At 37.5% G+C, this 24,338-nt stretch overlaps 1 protein-coding gene across 1 annotated transcript in view; it reads left to right on the top strand.

The window, feature by feature from the left end:
* Nucleotides 1-23,816, top strand: part of tfap2e.L (transcription factor AP-2 epsilon L homeolog) — a 28,509-nt gene extending 4,693 nt beyond the window's left edge. The window contains 5 exon segments of the mRNA NM_001096489.1: nt 104-155; nt 14,903-15,131; nt 15,375-15,493; nt 18,888-19,029; nt 22,228-23,816. Of these exon segments, the coding sequence (NP_001089958.1) occupies nt 104-155; nt 14,903-15,131; nt 15,375-15,493; nt 18,888-19,029; nt 22,228-22,513 (828 nt within the window). The 3' untranslated portion in view covers nt 22,514-23,816.
* Nucleotides 23,817-24,338: the final 522 nt, after the last annotated feature.

Raw genomic sequence — 24,338 nt, 5'->3', positions numbered from 1 at the left:
CATATAGTTTAGCAACAGTTGTGTTTAAAATGCAGTTTGAACATGTTGTCTGGCCTGATATTGGCTGCACACTCATTCTGTGTTCCTTATTGCTTTATTTTAGTTATTGGATGAATCAGGGATCAGCATATTGGACCAGTCAGTGATAAAAAAAGGTAAGTGATGGGGAAGAAGCCATTATTAGGTGTAACACCTAACACACATTATGTTTGCAAAGGAAAAAGGATTCTTCAAGGGATCACTTTAAAAAAATGTTTTGGGATTCATTTATGGGAGGACAGAAAAATGTTTAAATTATGCTCTTTAAAATGTGTTGTTTTATGAATTGTAGTTATAGGGAAATGTATGATAAATAACAGTATCTAAGAGTAATCATTTCTTCATGGTGTGTTACAGCAGAGCCTGCCACATTTTCTTACTTTAAAAACTCTATATGCAATTGAGCACTCAGAGCTTGCAGACCACATAGAGTTAATACACTAAATACACTAAAAATTACTAAATCAATCTTTCTTTCTTTCACAGCAGTTGATTCCTTAGCAGTTGTCACATACATGTGGGGCTAAAGAAAGAGGGAGACATGCCCAACATATTACAAATTAGAATATTTCCCAGCTGTATTCATGCTAACGTTGTTATCGTTGCCCCATTACAAAATTGTTACTTAAACCTCTTCCTAACACTTTGAACTTGATTCCATCTGTTCTGCATATAGTCTGTTGCAGAGATCTTTAACTTCTATTTCTCCAGCTGTTGGAGAAGAATAGTACCCAGCAGCATCCGTCAATCAGCTGAGCTAGTAGGGGATGCTGGGAGATTTGGTGCTTATCCCTGACTTTAGAGTTCTAAACTCTTTTCTCTGTGCCTCCTTTGGGTTTAACCATTTGATGTTCAAGTCAGCATTATTTCACTGCATAAATAATTGTACTTTACTTAAAATACTATTAGAGAGTTTAGGCTGTGAAACTTAGTTTTCACATTTATTTTTAGCTGCATACGTAGCAAAGCCGTTGCACTCAGCCCATAGGTGGTGCTAATTATGCAGCTGTCTATGTCCTCAACTTATCCCTGCGGCCCTGTATTACTTTCCAAGGTTTGTTGGGTTTTTTTTTCTTAACTTTTTATTTAGTGTTTCAGAAATGTTCCCATAATCCCCATAAGTGAGAATTTATTTATATGTGTTACTTTCAGTCTGTGAAAATGAAATGTCATCTCTCATAGTTAAGTAATGTTACTAGCGAAATGCTGCTTTTCCTCTTCCCTTCTGCAGCTATGATGGCTGGGCTGATGCAGGCTGTTAGGGAATGCTGGGGCTTGTAGTTCACAAAAAGGGAAGTTTGCTAGGCATGGTGGGAGAGAGAAGGCAGCTCTCAGGTGCCGGGAGTGGTCACTTCAAACAAAACTGTCCCACTGACAATTTTACAGAAAAGGCACGAGAAAGCAGAGGTTTTCCTTAGCAGAAATTTGCTGCCTTTCTTGGTGTGGTTTATCCATGAGGCAAGAGACATACCTTGTGGCATATTCAACGAACTCAGAACAAGGCTCGTTTTTCACAAAAATTGGATCAAGTTTTGCTTCAGAAATGAGTTATATACTCAAAGTATTTCATATTGTAAAATATCCGCCAGGATACGTGTTTTCTGACATGTATACAATTCACCGTTTTTTTTCCCTTCAGTTTTGCTTGGGGGAGAATCTGAAAAAGATTAAAGTTCCAGATTTACTAAGTTATGATTTTAACTTTTCTCCTGATATATTACTTCACCTGGCAGGCAAATTGTATCTTTTTTTTTGTCTGCAAAGAAGCTGGTTTGATTATGATAAATGCATCTTCTTTGTTATTTTTTTTTTTGTTTTAATTTTTATTCACAATAATCATTTTGTACGTTCACAAAGACAACATGGTGGTGTGATCTCCAAGAAGTTGCTGAACTGGAAAACACCGCATAGATGAATTCAGTATCTGGGTTACTGTAAAAAAAATATTTTTCCCCATATTTGTTAGCTTTTGTGTTTTTTTGATTTATCTCAAATTCCTTTAAACACATACTTTTTTACTGGTCAACATTCTATATTAATCTAGGCAAATTGTATGTTTTTGAATTGTGTAAGAATGCATACATAATCATGGCTAGGAAATACAGTCTATCTTCTGACGTTAATAGAACTGTTATTATTTGAAATCTGCACCTGCACAAAGACCCAAACACGATCTAAATTAACTGTTAAATTGGCTTTAAAAAAATCCACAGCATAATTTCATTATATAGAAAGAATGTAACTGTAGGAAAACAGGAAACAATCACAGAAAATATTCTTACATAACTATGATAATCAGGTAAATGTGACTGGCAAGAATTCAGGCAGGCCATGAAAGCTCATTGGTTGGGATTCCACTGTACAAAAGTCAGGCATGAGATATGATATGATTGATAAGAACAAACTCACAAACAAATAACATAGTAGTTATTGTTGATGTACACCTGGCTCACCCCCTGCTGTGTTCTTACAGGGGCAGTATTTTAGGGAATACTTTTCCAATCTGTACTGTCTGCTTCAATTTCCTGCTCAGCCCCATGATCAAACCTCCGGCCTCTCACAGAGTCCCGGATTTTCCTATTAAAACTAATTACTGGAGACCGGCCTCATATCCCAAAATCCTCCCTTCTGTTCCCTTTGCATTTACTGCCTCATAAACCGCTAACAATGTCACAGCTAAGGACTTCCAGAGGGGTGATTAGAAGATGCTAAAATGAAGGGGGGAAAGAGGCAGAAAAAAAACAAGAAAGGCTAAGGATATTAACTCTTGATTAACTAGATCGAATAAGGTTAGGTCTAAAGGATTAATAAAGAAAATAAAGCAGTCTGTGCAAAAATAAAAATCTCTAGGCCAGGCTATAATATCAGTTGCTACTTTTGATCCAAATGAAATGTGCACTTGCAACCATTAGTTGTGCAATGGCAGGGCTTGGGGGAGAGAGAACTAGATCTTACTGGGCCCAACAGCAAATTATTTTTCAGGCCCCCAAAATGTCTAGAGGTTAACCTGTTTTGCCAATATTTATAGAAACTGCATCTGAATTAGGGCCTCCTGGGCCCCCCTTGCAGCAACAGGGTCTGCTTCTACTGTAGTTGAGACCCTGCTTGTTCTAACATAGTTTAAAAAATGCACTTAGAACAGAGATGTCTTTGGAACAGAGTTCATTTGGTTACATGCACCAGTAGATACACAGTATATGTGAATTGCATCAAACACTTCCTTCTCTATATATCCTGGAAGTGTAGAATAAGAATGAAGGATGCATTGATTTGTTCTTCACATAGACTTTCAAACCATTTGGAAAGGTTTAGCAGGATTTGACTGATTAATTGTGTGCATTAAAATATATATAGTTCTACTTTTGCAGTCTTAACTGAAAACTGATATTTCTAATGCTGGGCAGGTCTGGTCACAAACCAGTTTTGTATGAAACTGACTGGGAAACACCATTCAAAGCTCCTAACATTGCTTCTTATTGCTACAGGCATTGGTGCTGAATGTCATAAACAAAAAAAGAACAGCCCAATAACATTGGAGTTGTAGAGAAGAGTATGTTTCGAGGGCAGATTTTCTGTGTCGGAATGTCTAAGACTCTGACAGAAAAAATGTGAAGTTCATATGAAAACCAGATGACTTATGTCTTAAAAAATGCATTGAGGGTCATGCTTTTTTCTCAGAATGTCCTATTTGTAGTAATTATCGTGCTTCTCAGTATGGCCAATCATTAGTACTTACATTGCTTCTCAGTATGGCCTACCTCTAGTGTTTCCATTGCCAATAGTTTCTTAGTATGGCCTACCACTAGTTCTTCCACCACTTAGTATGGTCATTATAGGCTACCTCTAATATTTCAACATTTTCTCAGTATGGCCTACATTTATGTTTCCAGCTTCTAAATATGGCCTATTTCCACTAATTCTTAAAATGACCTACCTCTAGTACTTCCACAGCTTCTCTGTATGGCTTGCCTCTAGTATTTCCACTTTTTTCAGCATGGCCTACATCTAATATTTCCACTGATGTCCGTAACACACTGGAGTCACTAAATATTAGGTATGCACCGAATCCAGGATTTGGTTTGGGATTCGGCCAGGATTCGGCCTTTTTCAGCAGGATTTGGATTCGGCCGAATCCTTCTGCCAGGCCGAACCGAATCCGAATCCTAATTTGCATATGCAAATTAGGGGCGGGGAGAGAAATCATGTGACTTTTTGTCACAAAACAAAGAAGTAAAAAAATGTTTTCCCATTCCCACCCCTAATTTGCATATGCATATGCAAATTAGGGTTCGGATTTGGTTCGGTATTCGGCCGAATCTTTTGCAAAGGATTCAGAGGTTCGGCCGAATCCAAAATAGTGGATTCGGTGCATCCCTACTAAATATACTGCACCCAATAACAATATCATTTTAGGGCTCTGCTTATCAGTCAGTGCCCCCCAGAAGGTACAGGTTTCTAAAGATCTGCCCCTGCAACCACTGGTTTCCAGAAGTGACACCAAAGCAGGAAATCTGTCTGCTTACATTTATTCAACATAGAATACACATAATCCATGAACAACCTGTAAATTACCTGTATCTAATTATACACATGACTCTGAAGCAGGAGACTAATGTATTATATCACATGTACTCATTAAAACGAATGACAACACTAAGCACCATTAATAAGCATATAAATGACAAGATATTCATGGTTCTTGTGTATAAGAAATTATTTGATCCAACCTGTCTAAAAAAAACTCACACTTTATAAGGTCACAGGCCTCTTCTATGCCTTTGAATCTTTTAAAAAGGGGACACTACTCCTATAAAAAAGTTAGCTGCAAAATTGGTTTATTCTGTGAGTCGCATTTTGACAAGATACTTAAGAAGATGGTTGTAGTTCAAGGAAAGAGAATTCAGTTCTCAGAGAGGCTACAACTAAAATTGCCCACGTGGCTCTTGCTTCTTGAGCTGAGCTATGTTGTATAAAACATTTGGCAGAATAACCCTGCTTGAGAAACAGCCATGTTCTCTATATCTTATACTCAGTGCATATTATTCTGCCAGTTATGGGAACAGTATTTATTTATCTAATAAACGCCATCTAGAGAAAGGATATTTTCATGTAAATGTGGAGCGACAGTAAATTTTGAATTTTTTTTTTTAGAATTCTAGTTTTCTGACACATTTTTTTTTAAATTTGCATTGGTTAAAAAAAAAAAATCTGTCCAGGATTAACATGGTAGAGAAACACCTCATACCATTGTATGTATACTTTTTAAACACTCACTAACTCTTAGAGTTTTGTATTAAAAATAGAATTTATAGAAACAAATGAACAAAATAAATCCTAAATAACAGTCTGAAGGTAATTTAAACAATCGGTTTCAATTCTGAGTTTTCCTACTCATAAATCTGGGATTTTTCTTTCCCCAATGACAAGCCATTCTCTGTCTGTAGTCTTAGCAGCGTCTGGGGCAAGATTCCTAGATCCTATCTGGGAGGAACATTCCCCTGCGATCAAAGAGAGATGGCTTCCTAAATATATATATCAAACTGAGGATTGCAGAAGGGTATGTTAGTCTAACAGGGCAAAAATCCTCTTAAATGGTGTGTGTAAATGGAACCAGCTAGAGAGCATTGTGTGAGCTCTGCATGTGTGTATATGTTTTCGAGGCTTTAAACTTCCTTTATAAAGTGTTTAATTGGTTTATGGATCTGGAAGCAATTATCAGAAGCAGAAAAGGGCTTTTTGTATTTTTTTTCATGCATCGGGGCAGACATCAGGATGTAGTAATAAAGATAAAGCCTATACTGCATCTTTAGCTAGGTGTGTAGATGTCTGAGCACAAGATTATAATTATAATATTGGCATTTTCAATGCCGTTTATCAAGGCGGCAGAGCTCAAGACTTGTGTTTGCGGCTATATAATGTGGTTTTTCCCTGGTCTGTACATTTTTTTCCCAGCACGTATTCATATTGTTAAATCTGCATAGAACTCTGTTCATCTCATACTAGCATATGGGTAGGACAGTGTGGTATTATGTGGGCGGGTAAGAAATAAGGTGTCATCGTATTTTGTGCCATGTGTACCTATGAATATAATGGGCATTTATGGCTCAAACCCTATTGGTATATGCCACATGTCTGTATAAATAACTGGTTCCAAGTTTTGCCTTTTACGTGGCTTCTGCCCTGCCTTTGTCCATAGAAGGCAAATATATTGGTATAAGTGAAGCCAGACACTTGCAGATTTACTGCAAAAAGTTTTATTTCACGACATGTTTTGGGCAAAGCCCTTAATAAAGTGATATGTATACCAGCCACATGGCTGGGTGTGCTACTTTTATTATGAAATTGAATCTTCACAGTGGTTTAGCAAGTGCCCCCTGGGCCACAGTGCAGGATTAGAATCCCAGGTATGACAAGCTATTTCACCTTATGCTGAGTAGTTTTTCACATTTTTTTTCCCTTTTAAACATGGGATGAATGAGGGGTGGGTCCCAGTGGTACTTTCACGCAATGTTTTATGGAACAGTATGCAACCCTGTTGCTCCAACTTTAAATGTTCTGCTTCCTGGTGTCAGGTGACTGACTTGCCCATGTAGTCTGCAACGTCTGTCATTTATTATAAACCAGTCTGTTCTCTGGGTTTTTAAGACATGGCATTTAAAGACACGCATAATTAATAGAAACAAATTAAACCTAAAGGATTTGTTAAACTGTTCTCTAAACCTATTGGTTCCCTAAAATTTAGGGGTTTTGGAGATTAGATAAGTGCTGACTAATAATGGTTCTTTCTTGCTTATAATTGACTGCATGTAAGTACTGTTTTACAATGCAATCTTTGGTCTCTGGCTTTTGTTTTGCTACAACAGATAATCCATAGACTGTCCATATCAAGCATAACCTCTCAAAGACCCTTGGGATGGTTTTGTTGCTTAAGGATTATCATGAAAACTATTACTAAATTGCTATGGCTACACATTGTTTGTGTTTACACACACATGTGCATGTCCCATCTAGAGTTATTTTACAATGGAATTTTAACTACTAAAGAACTAGCAGATTTAAGGGTTAATAATTAGAGATGTCGCGAACTGTTCGCCGGCGAACTTGTTCGCGCGAACATCGGGTGTTCGCGCTCGCCGGAAGTTCGCGAACGTCGCGCGACGTTCGCCATTTTGGGTTCGCCATTGTTGGCGCTTTTTTTTGCCCTCTCACCCCAGACCAGCAGGTACATGGCAGCCAATCAGGAAGCTCTCCCCTGGACCACTCCCCTTCCCTATAAAAACCGAAGCCCTGCAGCGTTTTTTCACTCTGCCTGTGTGTGCTGAAGAGATAGTGTAGGGAGAGAGCTGCTGCCTGTTAGTGATTTCAGGGACAGTTGAAAGTTTGCTGGCTAGTAATCGTTTTGATACTGCTCTGTTATTGGAGGGACAGAAGTCTGCAGGGGTTTGAGGGACATTTAAGCTTAGGTAGCTTTGCTGGCTAGTAATCTACCTTCTACTGCAGTGCTCTGTATGTAGCTGCTGTGGGCAGCTGTCTGTCCTGCTGCTGATCTCTCATCTGCATCTGTTCTTCAAACCACTGCCACCTAGCTGTGTGAGCTTTTTCACATTCTGTCTAAATATCAATAATAATACCGTCTCCAGAAACACCACCTGAGTGACGTAGTGTGATTTCTGCCCTTTACAGCACAAAACGCAGCGCTGTGTCAACAATGGATTTTTTAGAAACATATTTGCCCTTGATCCCCCTCTGGCATGCCACTGTCCAGGTCGTTGCACCCTTTAAACAACTTTAAAATCATTTTTCTGGCCAGAAATGTCTTTTCTAGATGTTAAAGTTCGCCTTCCCATTGAAGTCTATGGGGTTCGCGAACCATTCGCGAACCGCTCGCATTTTTGCGGAAGTTCGCGAATATGTTCGCGAACTTTTTTTCCGACGTTCGCTACATCCCTATTAATAATACATGCTTTCCTACATAATTTTCACATACCTGTACAAAGTTAATGAGTGCTATGTGGCATAACTGTTAGAACACTTAGTAAGCCACAGATACTGCCGAAAGAATTCAAGTAGTATAATCAGGCAAGTGTGTTCATATCATTAATACGTTGTGGCAATAAATTTGAAGCACAGAGCTGCCATAAACAATGTTAGGGAAGCTTTGTAAAACTGCTGTATTTTTTGGGATTGGATCACATTGGCACATACATATTTTTTCCTCTGCCTGCCTTTAAGGGCATTGCAAGTTGGTTTCCTTTTCTGCTCTGTCAACTCAAAAACCCCAACAGGAGCAATACAGGGATTAGTATTATGGTTCATATTTTGAAATGGAAAGATTTTCTGCAGCTCTATACTGAATTCAACTGAATAAACCAAAATGAATTATCACAGGGTTCTGCACATAAGAGCTTAGAATCAAGAATACAGGTATGGGGCCTGTTATCCAAAATGCTTGGGAACTGGGGATTTCCAGATAACATATCTTTCTCTATTTTGGATCTTCATACCTTAAGTCTACTATAATATTATGTAAACATTAAATAAATCCAATAGGCTGGTTTTGCTTTCAATAAGGATTAATTATATCTTATTTTGGATCAAGTACCAGGTTATTATTTATTATTACAGAGAAAATGGAAATCATAAATTGGAATTATTTGGATAAAATGGGACAGCTTGTCTGTAATTCAGAGCTTTCTGGATAACAGATCCCATACCTGTACATTAAAACAAATTGTCTGTTAAAGAGATACTACTGACACATCAACGCGACATATTAAATCCCTGTCAATTAATATACAATGACATTTCATTCAACATCTTGAACTGGAAGTCTCATTTAACCTGAGTAGATCCGTTGCATTCTATCTGTAATATGGTTGGGAAGATTTCTTTCTCAAAACAATTATTTACTCTGATGACATGTACCGAATACAATTCATCAGGCATCCCTTACACTTCCACAGAAGCAACTGGGGATCCTATTAAGAAGAGCAGTTTCCATTGATTTAATTTTTACTACTGTCTATGAAAACATAACAGAAAACATGAATCTTACAATTTAACATTATTTTTTTACCATAAAAGGGAATGTACGCTTTTTTTTAAATTTTATCGCTTTTTGTGCCCAATCAGGGCCTAATCCGACACTTCAAAGCCACAAGTCAGAGTCAGTTTCATTATACAAAGTATGCAGTTAAATGTTACTGACTCACGGGTTATGACTTGTTTAAAAGATACATCTTGCTCTTATTTTTTTTTAATTGAATAACATTCCTGACGGAGCAATAGAAAGAATGAAAAAGGCAATGCTGTAACAGAAAGAAAATAATTTGACTATTCTGCAGAATATTTCTGTATAAACTCATGCTGGGCTCAGAGGCCAACTGGCTGTCATATACTGTGACTGGCCAAGACATTGCAGGAGTAGAGTTTCCTTTGTTCTTAAAGGGGACCTGTCACCCTAAGAAATAATTCTAAATCCTATTTTATGAAGTTAGCGAAGCAAAATAAACTTCAGTTATGCTATAAAATTATTTAAATCTTGTTTCTTTTAGTCTTGAAATTCACAATCACAGCAGGCAGCTGCCATTTTGTAGACACTTATTAAAGCCCGCTTTGCGTATCATGCCAAAATCATGTTTATGCGCCAGAAATGGGGGCCATGCCCATGCACTGGTTACACAATTAGATGATTAGGAGGGAGGAGAAATGTGAGGAGTGAACTGACACCTAGGAAATGGAAAGTGAATGTAATTACCTGCCCTACCTCTATGCCTAAAGCATAGAGGAGGAGCAAGCAATATATGATTGACAGCTAAATTTTTAAATTAATTTATAACAGGCATGGATGTTTTATTAAAAAAAAAGAATTTGGGTTTCATGTTTAATTTGAAGAGGACTTTTATTATACAGCTTTTTATGTCTGGGTGTCAGGTCCCCTTTAATAAACCTCATGGAAAGCAGTACTTTATAGCAGTTCTTTGACTATATGCAATCTATATCACTGTCTTTACACTGTATTATTATTTCTATTATTATTTACACCTATTTATAATATATCAACATATAAAGTACAAGTGGAATACAAAAGGTAAAAAGAGCCCTGTTCAAAAGAGTGTACAATCTAAAAAAAAAGGTGAGGAAACAACCCTTTTCAGTTACAGTAAAATATACCATAGACATGAATAACTTTCTTTTTATTTGGGAAATGAAAAGGTAAACATACTACCTGCCTCTGTTTGAGAGTATTTGGTATATGTTTTACTATTTAACCTACAAAAGCATTTTTAATAAGATATGATTATATATGGTGTAGTGATGGAAGCACGTCAGTGATATCCACACTTTAACCTATCACATTAGCGATGTTTCAGGCGAGTTACATGCCCTTTATCAAGCTTTATGCAACTAATACAACCAACTGTGTTTAAAGAGATTTACAGGAAGTGTCCATACATTATTGAAATCTATATTAACGATAGATAAATAACAATATGTACCAAAAATAAATCAAGAATATATATATATATATATATATATATACCTATATATATATATATATATATATATACATATATATACATACAATATATTTTGCATTTCTTTTGCATTTGTTTTTTCAACTGCTATTAGATACAGTGACAGTCAACTTGTTGTGACATCACAACTGTTCAAGTATAACATTCCACAGCAGACATTCCATTTCCTGACTTTTTAAAGTGCTATATCAATTGCAGGTGTCAGGGTCATTAGGTGTTAGAGTTCTGTGACCTGTATAAGTAGGCCTGCAACTGCTTTGAAAGAAACATTATTATATATGAAATATCTGTCACCTTTTCGTTCTTTGGTCTGCATCAAAGCACTTGGCCTGCAGCTTTACGCTTTTAAATGGTCGTAGAACTCCTTTGTGAATTCCAAGTCTATTGGCGGATTTTAGCATGGATTTTTTCAGCTGTCTGTCTGAAATGGTATCCTGTTTTCTCCCGTTGAGTTAAATGGTATATGCGACAGTGGGAGTTTTCAAGCTGTAAAGCTCTAACACAGGTGCTATCAGGTGTTTCACAATCAACTCAATGGGAGACATCAGACATAGTTACATAGTTAAATTGGGTTGAAAAAAGACAAAGTCCATCAAGTTCAACCCCTCCAAATGAAAACCCAGCATCCATACACACACCCCTCCCTACTTTTAATTAAAATTCTATATACCCATACCTATATTAACTATAGAGTTTAGTATCACAATAGCCTTTAATATTATGTCTGTCCAAAAAATCATCCAAGCCATTCTTAAAGGCATTAACTGAATCAGCCATCACAACATCACCCGGCAGTGCATTCCACAACCTCACTGTCCTGACTGTGAAGAACCCTCTACGTTGCTTCAAATGAAAGTTCTTTTCTTCTAGTCTAAAGGGGTGGCCTCTGGTACGGTGATCCACTTTATGGGTAAAAAGGTCCCCTGCCATTTGTCTATAATGTCCTCTAATGTACTTGTAAAGTGTAATCATGTCCCCTCGCAAGCGCCTTTTTTCCAGAGAAAACAACCCCAACCTTGACAGTCTACCCTCATACTTTAAGTCTTCCGTCCCTCTAACCAATTTAGTTGCACGTCTCTGCACTCTCTCCAGCTCATTTATATCCCTCTTAAGGACTGGAGTCCAAAACTGAACTGCATACTCCAGATGAGGCCTTACCAGGGACCTATAAAGAGGCATAATTATGTTTTCATCCCTTGAGTTAATGCCCTTTTTTATGCAAGACAGAACTTTATTTGCTTTAGTAGCCACAGAATGACACTGCCCAGAATTAGACAACGTGTTATCTACAAAGACGTTGCACTTTGTACAGTTAGCCTAATATAGTTATATTCTATTTAAAAAAGGGTTAAACATGTCTATACATATTCTATATATATTTTACAGTGGGGTAGCAGCAGTTATCAGCTAATCTGCTACAATACTTAAAAGAATGAAAAGACGAAAGAACAAATAACATTGAAAGAAAGATTTTTCTAAAAAATGTTTTGTAACAGTTATCAAATTATTAAGTTCATGTTAGCCTGGACCTTCCAGAAGCTGTCTGATTTCATACCTTAAGGATCAAATCCTAGGGGTCATCACTGTATGTTTTAAGTAAACAGGACATATATATATTTACTAGTATATATTTACTAGTTTTCATCAGTGTGCTGTAACATACAGCTTTTATTAATGAAAACAGTTGCTGGAATCCTAATGCTTTCCAGGGACTTGTTTTTTTCTTGTTACCTGATGGTTACATGCCCACAGTGATTCACCTGCAGACCCTATAATTGACAGGGTAATTTAGCTTTTGGCTTATCCATTGACATATTGTTCTTGCATCATCCTCATTCGCCTGTCTGCTTGGTATTAACCGTTTCATGAAGCAAGACTGTACTTTGTTTGTCAGGCAAGACGGTTTAGCAATACTTCTTTTGCAGCAAGAGACCAAGATTAAATATGCATTTATTAGGAGTAAAGGCAAGGGGTTTTAACTAGGTACCACAAATTCTCAAAAGGGGCCTGCTATGTAGCAATGTATACACAATATTTTGTTTATTATGTACCATATTTTTCTGCAGAATATATTAGAATATTTAGCATCCATCCATAGTATGACAAGGTTTTGTACAGATCTTTTTATTTTGTTAAAAATTGACCCCATTGTTGTATATGCATATACTAAATAGAAGTCCCATATTAAATCTGGGAGCCTGCTTAAAGATCCTCTATTTTAAATGACGCACTCACACACACGCACACATTTATACATTGTCCAAAATCTCTTTATTTAGAAAGCTCCAAATTACAGGAAGGTCATCTCCTATAGAGTCCCAGAGAGTTTATTTTAATTAAATAATTCAATATTTTTAAAGAAAAATGTCCTTTCTTTCTGTATTAATAAAATAGTACCTTTTACATGACCCTAACTAAGGTACCATTAATCCTTATTGGAGGCAAAATTATTCTATGTAATGTTTAAATTAATTTTCTGCAGATTTAAAGTATGGTGATCCAAATTACAAAAATACTCCTTATCGTAAAACCCCAGGTCTTTAGTGTATATATATATATATATATATATATATATATATATATATATATATATATATATATATATATATATATATATATGTTGTAGCTCCCACCCTTCCCAACTATAATCAGGTGATCCCGCTGGTGTCTAATAAAAGGGCAGCCAAGTTTGGGAGTTTTACTTTGAAAGCAGCTAGTAAGTTGCAGGTAAAACTTAGTCCCTTTGTAAAACATATAATTAAGCAATTGAATTCTTAATGAATCAGATGAAATTTAAGGGTAGGACTGACCAGATATGGAATGACTTTGACGTAGTTGGCCAGCTTAAATATATTGCAATATATTGGACAAACAATCCCTGTTTTGTTTAAAGGGTAAGGCATTTTTCAGTAGCAGTATACACAAAATATCTCTGTCTTAAATATATTGATAATGGGTTGAGTGCAGAGGACCTCTTGTATTTGTCTATATGTATTTTGTGGTCACAGCCTCATTGCACGCCCGCCTAATGTTTTTAAAAATTAGTGGTGAGCACAACTTTCCCTTGTTTTATATATATATATATATATATATATATATATATATATATATATATATATATATAATATTCATATATGTATACATAATAAAGTACAATGCATGACACCGAGTAATCGTCCTTTGTGGCAGGAAAAGGGAGTTGGAAGCAAGAGGGACAATTGATAATTTATAAAAAGAAGTTCTGCTTCAATAATCTTTCACCTTTTCCTTCCAAAGGGACCCCCTATGTGCCTAAATAGAATTTAATCAGTAATTACAGACCTGCTTGGAAACTACCCGAAATCCCTGTGTGCAAATTGATACCAACTTGTGAGTAACTGGGTGCAATATGTTCTTGAATAAATAGCGGCCCTTAACTATATTATTGCTAAACCATTCATTCATGAAATGCAAACAAAACTGCTGTAATTAAACAGGATGCCTTGATTAAATGATTATTCTCTGATTAAACTGAGAAAAAATATGATATATTAATTGGCAGGAGTGTGAGGTCATAACTTATTGTGCACAGAACTTTGGTTTGTGTATAGCTGCAGTTTTTAATATGAGAGTGAAGTACCAAAGTGCATGTATTCTCTATAGAGGGGAGCATGGTAGGTTCAACATGTACAATGCAAGACCAGAGAGACCATTTTATGTTATGTTTAATCATGGTATGAAATTTACAGAAAAAAGACTTTGCCTGCTGTATTTTATACATGAGCCACACAAGGAAATGTTAACGGATATATAGGCTTATTTCTTTATTCACACCCTTTTGACACTGCCTCTCCAACCTCCATTGCTAGTTTGGTAAGGTGCCAAATGATAGGATCTTTGACATATTAGATTGCTAGTGTTGTTTGGCCCCCACCAACTATTGCATGACACAGTGGCCCTGATGGACTAGGTCTAGGATCATGTTTACTTTCAATGTGGTTCTTGCCTGATTTCGGATTGGGGTTGTTGTTCAGTGGCCACATGTTGGATATCCCTGATGTACATACTAAAGCATTTAACAACTGTTAAACATTATTTGTGGAAGGTTTTTCATGGGGCTGGGGTCTCAAGGCGGATTTCTTCTCTGCCTAAAGTAGAGTTGAATTTCTAAACCAGTATTTAGACAGGTATCATAGCCTCTTACTCTTGAGCAGCTTTGACTTGACTGTTTGGTACTACTGCATATATATGATGCTAAATGGACATTTTTTTATTCTTTCCACCCTCTCCCATCTTTTCTCCTGTATTTCATCCTCATATTTTGTGTTTCTCCTTTGCCCTACTAGTTCCCATTTCATCAAAGAACAATAGCAGCATGATGTCCGCCCTATCCATGAATAAAGAAAGCCTTATCGGTGGTGTATCTAATCCAAACGAAGTTTTCTGCTCAGTCCCTGGACGTCTGTCCCTCTTGAGTTCCACTTCAAAGTACAAAGTGACAGTGGGAGAGGTTCAAAGGCGTCTTTCACCTCCGGAGTGTCTCAATGCATCTCTTCTCGGAGGCGTTCTCAGGAGGTCAGCAATTAAAAACTTCAGCAGTGTCTATGGCTGTGACATGTCAAGGGCCAAATCTAACAAGAGCAATGTGTTTAAATGACAATGATGGCTCCTAAAAGAGTTAAAGATGACTATGTATGCCTTTAATATAAGCCAATAACATACTGAGTGGGATCTAATTAGTAAAGCTTACCCTGTTCATACTTAAAGAAATTTCCAAGTTCAGATTTGACAGTATTTCTATAATTTGCATCCTTAAAGGGCAAAGTCAAAGAATGGTGGACGTTGTCTTCGAGAACGGTTAGAAAAGATTGGACTGAATTTACCAGCGGGGAGGCGCAAAGCAGCAAACGTGACCCTGTTGACATCACTGGTGGAAGGTGAGTGCTTTTGGCAAGGGCATTACCAGGGGTTTATCAAAGCACAGAATCCTATTTGTACTGCTCATATAGGTTTGCTATGTACATATTTGTGACATTTTGGTAGCTTAGTAATAATATTATATGTTTAGGAGTGCCACACTTTAAATGAAAACTGTTTTATATTTTTATCCTTAACCGATATAAAGATAACTGTCATCTTAAAACAAATGGATTTTAGACTACTGTCTTTAGGGGGGGAGGATTAGTGTAACATTACTGTAAAAAAGCAGGAAAATATGCAAGCAGGAACTTCCAATGCAGTAGGATGTGAGTTTATAATAAATGCTATCAATACTGTAGGTGGTCTTTTTCAGTCACTGGCAGAACCCCCTATGATTCTGTCAGCACATCAGACCCCATAATTAAATGTGATTACTGGACTGGGATTACCACCTATTTCCAAAAGTGGTTGATAAAGACAGTAAGTAGCAATCTTTTTTTTGCTGTGTCTGTGATAGAGGCAATAATTATTCCCCCCACATTGGTACAAAATAGTGGTTAATTTGATTGGTATATGTATGTTTTGCACCATAAATGTTTGTGCTAACAACATTTACTGGCTATACGTCCCCTTTGAAACAATAAGATACCTATATATTACGTCCACTCTTCTGAATCAGAGAGCAGAAATTGTTAGGGAAGAGCTAATCTTGCAGAGTGCATGCAGGAAGGTTAGACACTTGCATAGAGAAGTATTTTCGCACTTGCTGGATTTGACATTATATACAACATTTCCAGTTATTATAATGTAATCTTTATACTTAAAACTGGCTATGTATCCATTTTTGGTAGTCTGATTTTGATCATATTGCCTCACTTCTCACCATCTGAATATGTATGTTGTATTGGGGTCTACCAATGGTGGGTCTACCATCCCCTGTTTCCCAAATCAGTCACTCTTTGTGCTAGCCGTCCATGGTAAGAAATGCAAGCTGTACTGTAGAGGCATTCTTTTTTTTTTTACCAAGTTTTCCTAATACCGGCAGTTTGTGGTACTAAAAGAAAATGTGTTCTCTCTTAGTCGACATTTATGCAAATGCTGTTGCCTTAGGCTAATGTGCAGAACTGGAATTAATCAAGGGTTTGCTGCTGCTTTGTGAAAAAGGAAATAGAGATAAAACTGAATAATACACATTCATAATAATACAAATAATGGTTGTTCTCCTGTTGCCACAAAACTCAGGTTGTAAAGAAAAAAACAGCACGCACTCTTTGTGCGGTACTTATTTTCATTTTATCTGCGTTGTTGTTAGAATAAATAACAATCAGCACAGTGCCTAGGTTCCATAGACCTTATTATTTATCTGCTCTGTCACCCAGTTTAAATGATTGACCCAATGTTTATTGGAATTGCCCCAGTATCCAACAGGAGGTAGCAGTTACTGATGTTGTTGCTGTGGGTTAATAGACCAGGGGCAAACAACAAGGCTTATTTATGAACATATTCAATCAATAGGTGTAGTGAAATGGCAGTAGCAGTTAGGTTTGAAGAACCTACTATAAAATAAAGTTGATATGGTGATGAAATATAACACCTATATTTGTAAACAAGTCATTGTGTCTGTAATGGTATGAAAGCCAAGAAAAATAGTACTATCATCGTCATCATCATCATTAAATGCCTGGTGCACCATCTGCTATTAAAGTTTAGTCCTGAATGGATGGTTATTTTCATAACTTTCAGATTGTGTTCACTAACAAATAAGTCAGACCTCTTTGTTCCATTACATGTATAGGGTAAAAATGCAATTCCAGCAGAATTACCTCTGTACTGAAAAGCCTTCATACTGTGATAGTTAACTGTGCTATTTTTCAGCAGTTGGAGGAAGTGTTTTGCCCTGTTACCTCTCTCTTTTTAATACTACAGTACTTGAGTTCAAGCTGCTGAACATAAAGTACTTGTTTATTTAAAATTCACCTGTTCAGTTACCCTTAAAAGTCAATCAGGTACAATTATCCAGAATGGTTCGGTACCTGGGGTTTTCTGGATAAGGGATAATTTCCTTAATTTGGATCTCCCTACATTAAGGGTGTTATTTATTGAAGGTCTGTTTGTGTTTTTCCAGAAAAATTTGACTTTTTCGAGGTTAGTATCAGTAAAATAAAACTCGATTTTCTTTAAGATTTATTATTCCCGAAGCCAGAAATAGAAAATACTCCAGTTAAAACCTGTTGAGGTCATGTAGAAGTCAATGGCAGAGGTCCCTTGAACCATTTGAAGATGATTTTAGCCTTCGTGATATTTGGGGTTTTAGCGTGGTTTGCGAGCAATTTGAGTTTTTTTTCGCAGATAACTCAATCAATTCTATGATTCTTTTTGTCCCCCCTGATTGCTTTGATCTAGATTTTTACTTTCGGGTTTTTCGTTAATTAGCAAACGTTTGAGTTGTGAGTTTATTCAGGGTAGAAAAAAAAAAGCTCACAAACCGCACAAACTCTACCCTTGATAAATAACCCCCAAGTCTACTTAAAATTAATTTAAACATGAAATAAACCCAATAGTTTTGCCAATAATAAGAATTAATTATATCTTAGTTGAAATCAAGTACAATACTGTTTTATTATTATAGAGAAAAAGAAATTCAGTTTTAAAAATCTAAATTATTTGATTAAAATGGAGTCTATGGGAGACTGCCTTCCTGTAAGTCAGAGCTTCCTGGATAATGGGTTTCTGGATAACGGATCCTATATCTCTTCGATTAGGCTACAACGTATAGAAATGAATGAATACTGTATATACAGTAGATGCGGTAAAATGTCTGAATGGTTGCTATGTTCAGTGGACCACATTTCCACCCTATTAGGACATTCAATTAAAATTAATTATATAGTAGCATCTATAATGAGATTATATGTTATATAATAACAATATATTATTTTGTTTATTCTATTTGAGGTTAAGCAAACAAAACCACTGAAAGTGAGCAGTAAGTTATAGTAGCAGAATTCTTGCAAGGTTTTCCACAATGATATATAGGGAATTAAATCCTAAAACAATTCGTGCACCTGGGCCCACATATTTCTAGTCTGTTAGTCTAGTCTAGTCACCACAGCACAGGTTTCACATAGGGCAAAAGCATTGCCTTGAACTGGGTTGCTACAGGCCAACTCCGACTTCAGATGCAAATCGATATACTGTATATTAGCCTGAGGTGTAAGAGAATACTTTTAAGCAAGTCTTAATGAGTCACTTAATCCCACAGGGATAGTTGTAAATGACAAGTGAAGATTTATGTCGCTGCCATGTTTGTGAAGGGCACCGACAGCGCAGCATTTATCATCAGTGCTTTGGGGCAAGTTAGAAAACCTGTGTGCAAATGTTGATGGTGCTGATTTTCATTCTTTTCATCAGGTGAGGCTGTACATCTTGCACGGGATTTCGGCTATGTCTGTGAAACCGAGTTCCCAGCTAAAGCTGCTGCTGAATACCTATGCCGGCAGCACTCTGATCCCACAGAGCTCCATGCAAGGAAAAATATGTTGCTTGCTACAAAGTAAGTACACCAAAAATAATACAGTAATTTGGATTGAAAATCTTTACAGTGTATGAAATGAACTTTGGTTACCTTGTATAATACCCAGAATGCTGTTACTATTGCAGACAGGCATCCTATGTTGGCTCATGTAGATATCAAACACAACAGTGTATGTACATTGATTAGGTTATTATTATTACTACCCTTTATTCATATAGTGCTAATATATTCTGCAGCACTTTACAGGGATTATACATCATTAATAAATGAAAGGACACTTGAAGTATCTGCAATAGGGGCAACATTCTGAAGAATTGCAGCTTTTAAAGTTACTCAGAGTAGCCTGTATGGTTTCCACATTTCAGTGGACTCCGTACAGGGGGGGCAGTGAGATCACAGGGTGGAAGTTCTGAGGGCAGGGACGTCACGTCAATTAGTGGGAGTCCTGTCTGGATTAACTTCTTTGGAAAAAGTGGGCAGGCAGTTTTGACCCAGACAGCCCCTCCAAAAACTGGACAGGTGGCAACCCTAGTGGCCTGGTTCCTTCTGGGTGCTGTCACCTAAGGCAAGTTTCTTAATGCATACCCCAGGGTAGGCCTATTGTGTTTTAAGCAAGTCTTATCTCATTGGGTGTGGACAGGAGATTGGCACAAGGGAGATTTAAAGAGCTAGCAAATCTCCCACATGTCCCTAGTGCTTCGGAACCCATTCAGATGCTGCTGGGCAGCATGCTACCCCTAAAATTCTGTTACCCTAGGCCCAGGCCTTTGTGGATTTCCCACAAATCCGGGCCTGGCCCTGGACTAGGGTTATCAGATTCAGGGCCAGAACTAGGGGTAGGCAGATGAAGCAGCTGCCTAGAGCGCAATGATAGGGGGGTGCTGGGCAGCTACCTCTAAAATTGTCTTCAGCCTACCCCTAGTCCATGTTTGCACCCCTCAGTCTTACTCCCCCTCCTTTCCTCTGTCACCCCTCCATCATTCTCCCCTCCCTTTCGATCATCCCTCCCTCCCCTCCGTCACTCTCCCCTTCGTCGCGGTTGGGCACATGGCGGGGGGGGTTGTTTGGCCAGGTTGCCTAGGGCCTGGTCCGGCCCTGATCAAATTGCTTGAAAATTCAGGGACACATCTAATGCCAGTTGCAGGGCTTACTAATAGAAAAAAAAATATTATATTGCAATCAGTGCAGCCCAACTGGGTTTTCCAGACATGTCCTTGAATTTTCAAATGATCTGGTAAGGTAACCCTACCGTAGAGCTTGCAATCTAAATCCCTATTACCTACACACAATGGCCAATTTTATTAGGAGCCAGTTAACCTGCCTGTATGTTTTTGGAGTGCATGGGAAGAGCACGCAGCTCCTTGCACAGAGTGTCCTGGCTGGAATCAAACGATACATTTCTGCAAAACAAAATGCACCAAACACATAACATATTCATGATATTACTTAGAAAATATGTTTTTAACTACTCAAAAGGGACTGTCACACTGGTGACATATCTGTAGTTCACTTTTATGATATTACATTTTTTTAATGGTCTCTGGTCTTCCCAAATTAAATCAAGTTAGCTAATTGCACTGAAATCACACAGATCTTAGCATTTTGATAATTCCTTACTTATAGTGCAAATGAAGCTTGCAGCTACAGAAGCACTGTGAAAATACGAATTTTCCTCCCTGATACTTAAGCCACAATGTAGCCCAGTGACAAAAGTTGGAAGGATCATACAAATTAACGGATACTTTCTTAGTTAAAAACCAATACTAGAAAAAAGTTCAGTTACCATTTTTAATGATCAGAGGAAAAAGTTAAAGGACTTTATATTAGAATCTTTCTCTTGCAATGGTTATTTTACGATGCTTACTGTGAATAAATATTTTCTGACTTATTTCTATAGTTACCAATGATGCCTAGGGGCCAATTCATTAACTTTGAGTGAAGGAATAGAAGAAAAAATACTTAAAATTTCGAAGTGTTTTTTGGCTACTTCGACCATCGAATGGGCTACTTCGACCTTCGACTACGACATCGAATCGAATGATTCGAACTAAAAATCGTTCAACTATTCGACCATTCGATAGTCGAAGTACTGTCTCTTTAACAAAAAACTTCGACCCCCTAGTTCGCCACCTAAAAGCTACCGAACCCAATGTAAGGTCCCCATAGGCTTGGCTAATTTTTTTTGGTCGAAGGATAATCCTTCGATTGTTGGATTAAAATTCTTCGAATCGTTCGTTTCGAAGGATTTAATCTTTCGATTGAACGATTATTCCTTTGATCGTTCGATCAAAGTATTTGCGCAAATTCCTTCGACTTCAATATTCGAAGTCGAAGGATTTTCATTCATAGTCGAATATCGAGGGTTAATTAACCCTCGATATTCGACCCTTGATGAATTTGCCCCCTAGTCTTTATGGACCGTACTTGCTTTTAATAAACAAATGTCAAAGATCTCATGACCAGAATAAGGTTTGGCACCCAAATTCCTCTCTATAATCGAAGTATATTATGGAGTAGAGGGTCTGCTATCATGTAATTCAAGTCTACCATGATGAGAAGGTCCCATGCACAAAATTTCCATGGACAACATTGCCAGCTCTGCACTCAGTCTCCATAAATTCAAAATCCTGTCGGGAATATGTATATATATGAGCATAGCAAATGTTCATAAGGTTCTTATAAATTAAGATGCTTTAACCTGTTACCTGAATTCCAGATCTGTCTTTAATACTTAAAAGGTTAAGAATGAAAGAAAATGGATTACAGGCTTCCATGTGCAGAATTTAGTGATCTCAGAGTTTGAACTTTGCAGTCTGTTTGGTAGGACATGCAGCCAGTCATAGGAAGGAACTGATTTATTTTGGAGATTAGACATTTGAGTACTTAGTCTTATCTAAATTTTTTTGATGCCTGAGTTCACTCCACCCCTCCCAACAGCACAGAAAATCTGGACTTGGGGGGGAAAAATGATTTCCAGATTCCAAAGTCTGTGGCATGCATAGCTAAGGACAAACAGTCTGATTTAGGTCCCTACTGGTTGATTTGCCAAGGACTATGCTATTAGTGCCTGTGACTTTTAAAAGTCCATTTATGGAAACTTCCCAATTTCAAGAGTATGTTATCACCATAAATTTCAATTGAATACTTTTGTTTATGCAAGCAGAGTGATTTTGCGCCAGCATTATTCTTTAATATGCAACCCTTCTCTTTTATCAGGCAGATCTGCAAGGAGTTTGCTGACTTGTTAGCCCAGGATCGCTCCCCTCTTGGGAACAGCCGTCCATCCCTCATACTGGAGCCTGGTGTTCAGAGCTGCCTGACGCACTTCAGCCTAATCACACATGGCTTTGGTGGGCCAGCCATATGTGCTGCCCTCACAGCTTTCCAGAACTATCTCCTGGAATCTCTTAAAGGAATGGACAAGATCTTCATGAGTAGCACAGGAAACGGACACTCTGCAGCAGAATCCAAATCAGAAAAGGACATTAAGCATCGGAAATAGCCACTAGTAAAAGAGAAGCCAAAATGGAAGGTGGCTGGAAAAGGGAAGAGGATTTCTGTAAAAGAAAAGACATTCTTCTTTGGATTTTCTAGGAAATAATTTTATTATTATTAACTGAATTGACAGTTTTATGTAATTGAATTCCATAATGTGCAAGGACAGACATTGAACACATCATGCTATGCTGGTGTTAGAGGACGTTCTGCAAAATGAAAAGGGGAAACCCGAGTTCTATCTAACTGAATAATACTGAACTAGAACAACAATTTCAAACACAGGATTCCGCCTCGAGATACCCTTCAGTCCTATCTAAAACCAGCACTGGTGCTATTGTGGTTTTGTGGAAATAGATATTTACTCCCCAGAACACCCGCAAGTCACAACTTTGCACTGCCATTTTCTTTTGACTTCACATTACATAGGAAATTCAACAAATGATGTGAGACATATCTTAATTTTGCTGAGCCAGGACCAATAAAACGAAAGTGGGCCTAAGATACTGGCTGGCAGCTGAATTTTTTGGAAGGCCCCTATATGGCCCGAGGAGCCTGTTTTTGGCATCCCAGCATATTGCACAGTTAAACAATAAATCCTTACATAGATCATTTTCTGTGTTTGTAAATGTGTTTAGAGGTGTTTTTAGATTATACCCAAAGTCCTTTTATTTTACCCCACTTCAAGCCACCCAATCAATAGGTCCCTTACCTCCTTCGTAATTCTGACTTCTGATTAGGAATTACAGTGACCTTGTTATTATAAAATATTAGTGTTGTTTTTCACAAGGCCCTGATTCAGACTAATAAACACATCACAATCATTCTGGCAGGTTTTTGAAATCTCTTTTTATTACTTAAGCCTAGTAGACATCCTTATTGCTAGTTAGTGTGACCTTTTAGCTATTTAACCTTTTGGGCCTGTGGAGGAAAAAAATGTCACTTACTTCTGTCTAGGTCCAACTGTTTACAGTACAAAAAATTAAAGTTTGGGGGAAATGCCTTTGGGTAACTGATTCACCGGCCAAATGAACACCAGAGAGACTTTTGTACATATTTATTTATGTGTAATTATATGGGGGTGTTTAAAAGATGTTCAGTGCAAGTTATTTATAATCAGAGTGAATATGGGATATTGTTATTAATATTTGGGATATTTACCCCACGCTACACCAGACGGGGGGTGCTAAAGCAATCTGGAGGATTAGTCATTTCACAGACACCTCTGTTGTAAAAAAAAAAAACAAAAACAACAAAAAGAAAAAAATGAAAACACCTTGTCATTAATAAAAACAAAATTGAAATTGTCAGTTATTGTGCATTTTTGTTAACAATTACTTAATTTAGGAATATGAAAGGGATAAAGAAAATGTTGCCCATACCTCTAGCCTACAACTAAGGGCTACATTCACACCTAGAACTCACTAGGTTGGAAAGGAGCATTTTAGCTGCTGGAAGGATCAGCAGCATTAAAGAATTGGGAGGCTACCCAATATAGAAAGACCAGTGCACCAATCAGGTCCAGACTGGGATTCAAAATAGGCACTGGAATTTAAAGTACCTAGAGGCCCTATCAGTTGCGAACCAGCCTGTCTGTCATTTGCCAGAATCTACAGATTGCCAGTCTGGGCCTGGCACCATTGTCATAACTACAGAGGAAGCAGACCCTGCTGTGGGGCCCAGTAACAACTACTTATGCCACTGCCTGGCACAAATCATAAAGGGAAAAAATATGCATATCCAAGAACAGCCTGCCTGTGGCATTCTAGCTCCTGTTAGACTATCCTAGAAATGCCAGGACAAACTTTGATTTTCATTGAGATGCATACAGT

The sequence above is a fragment of the Xenopus laevis genome, chromosome 2L (assembly GCF_017654675.1).
Source record: "Xenopus laevis strain J_2021 chromosome 2L, Xenopus_laevis_v10.1, whole genome shotgun sequence".
Classification (NCBI taxonomy): domain Eukaryota; kingdom Metazoa; phylum Chordata; class Amphibia; order Anura; family Pipidae; genus Xenopus; species Xenopus laevis.
Note: the sequence above shows the minus strand (reverse complement) of the source record. Positions and strands in the feature narration are given on the sequence as shown.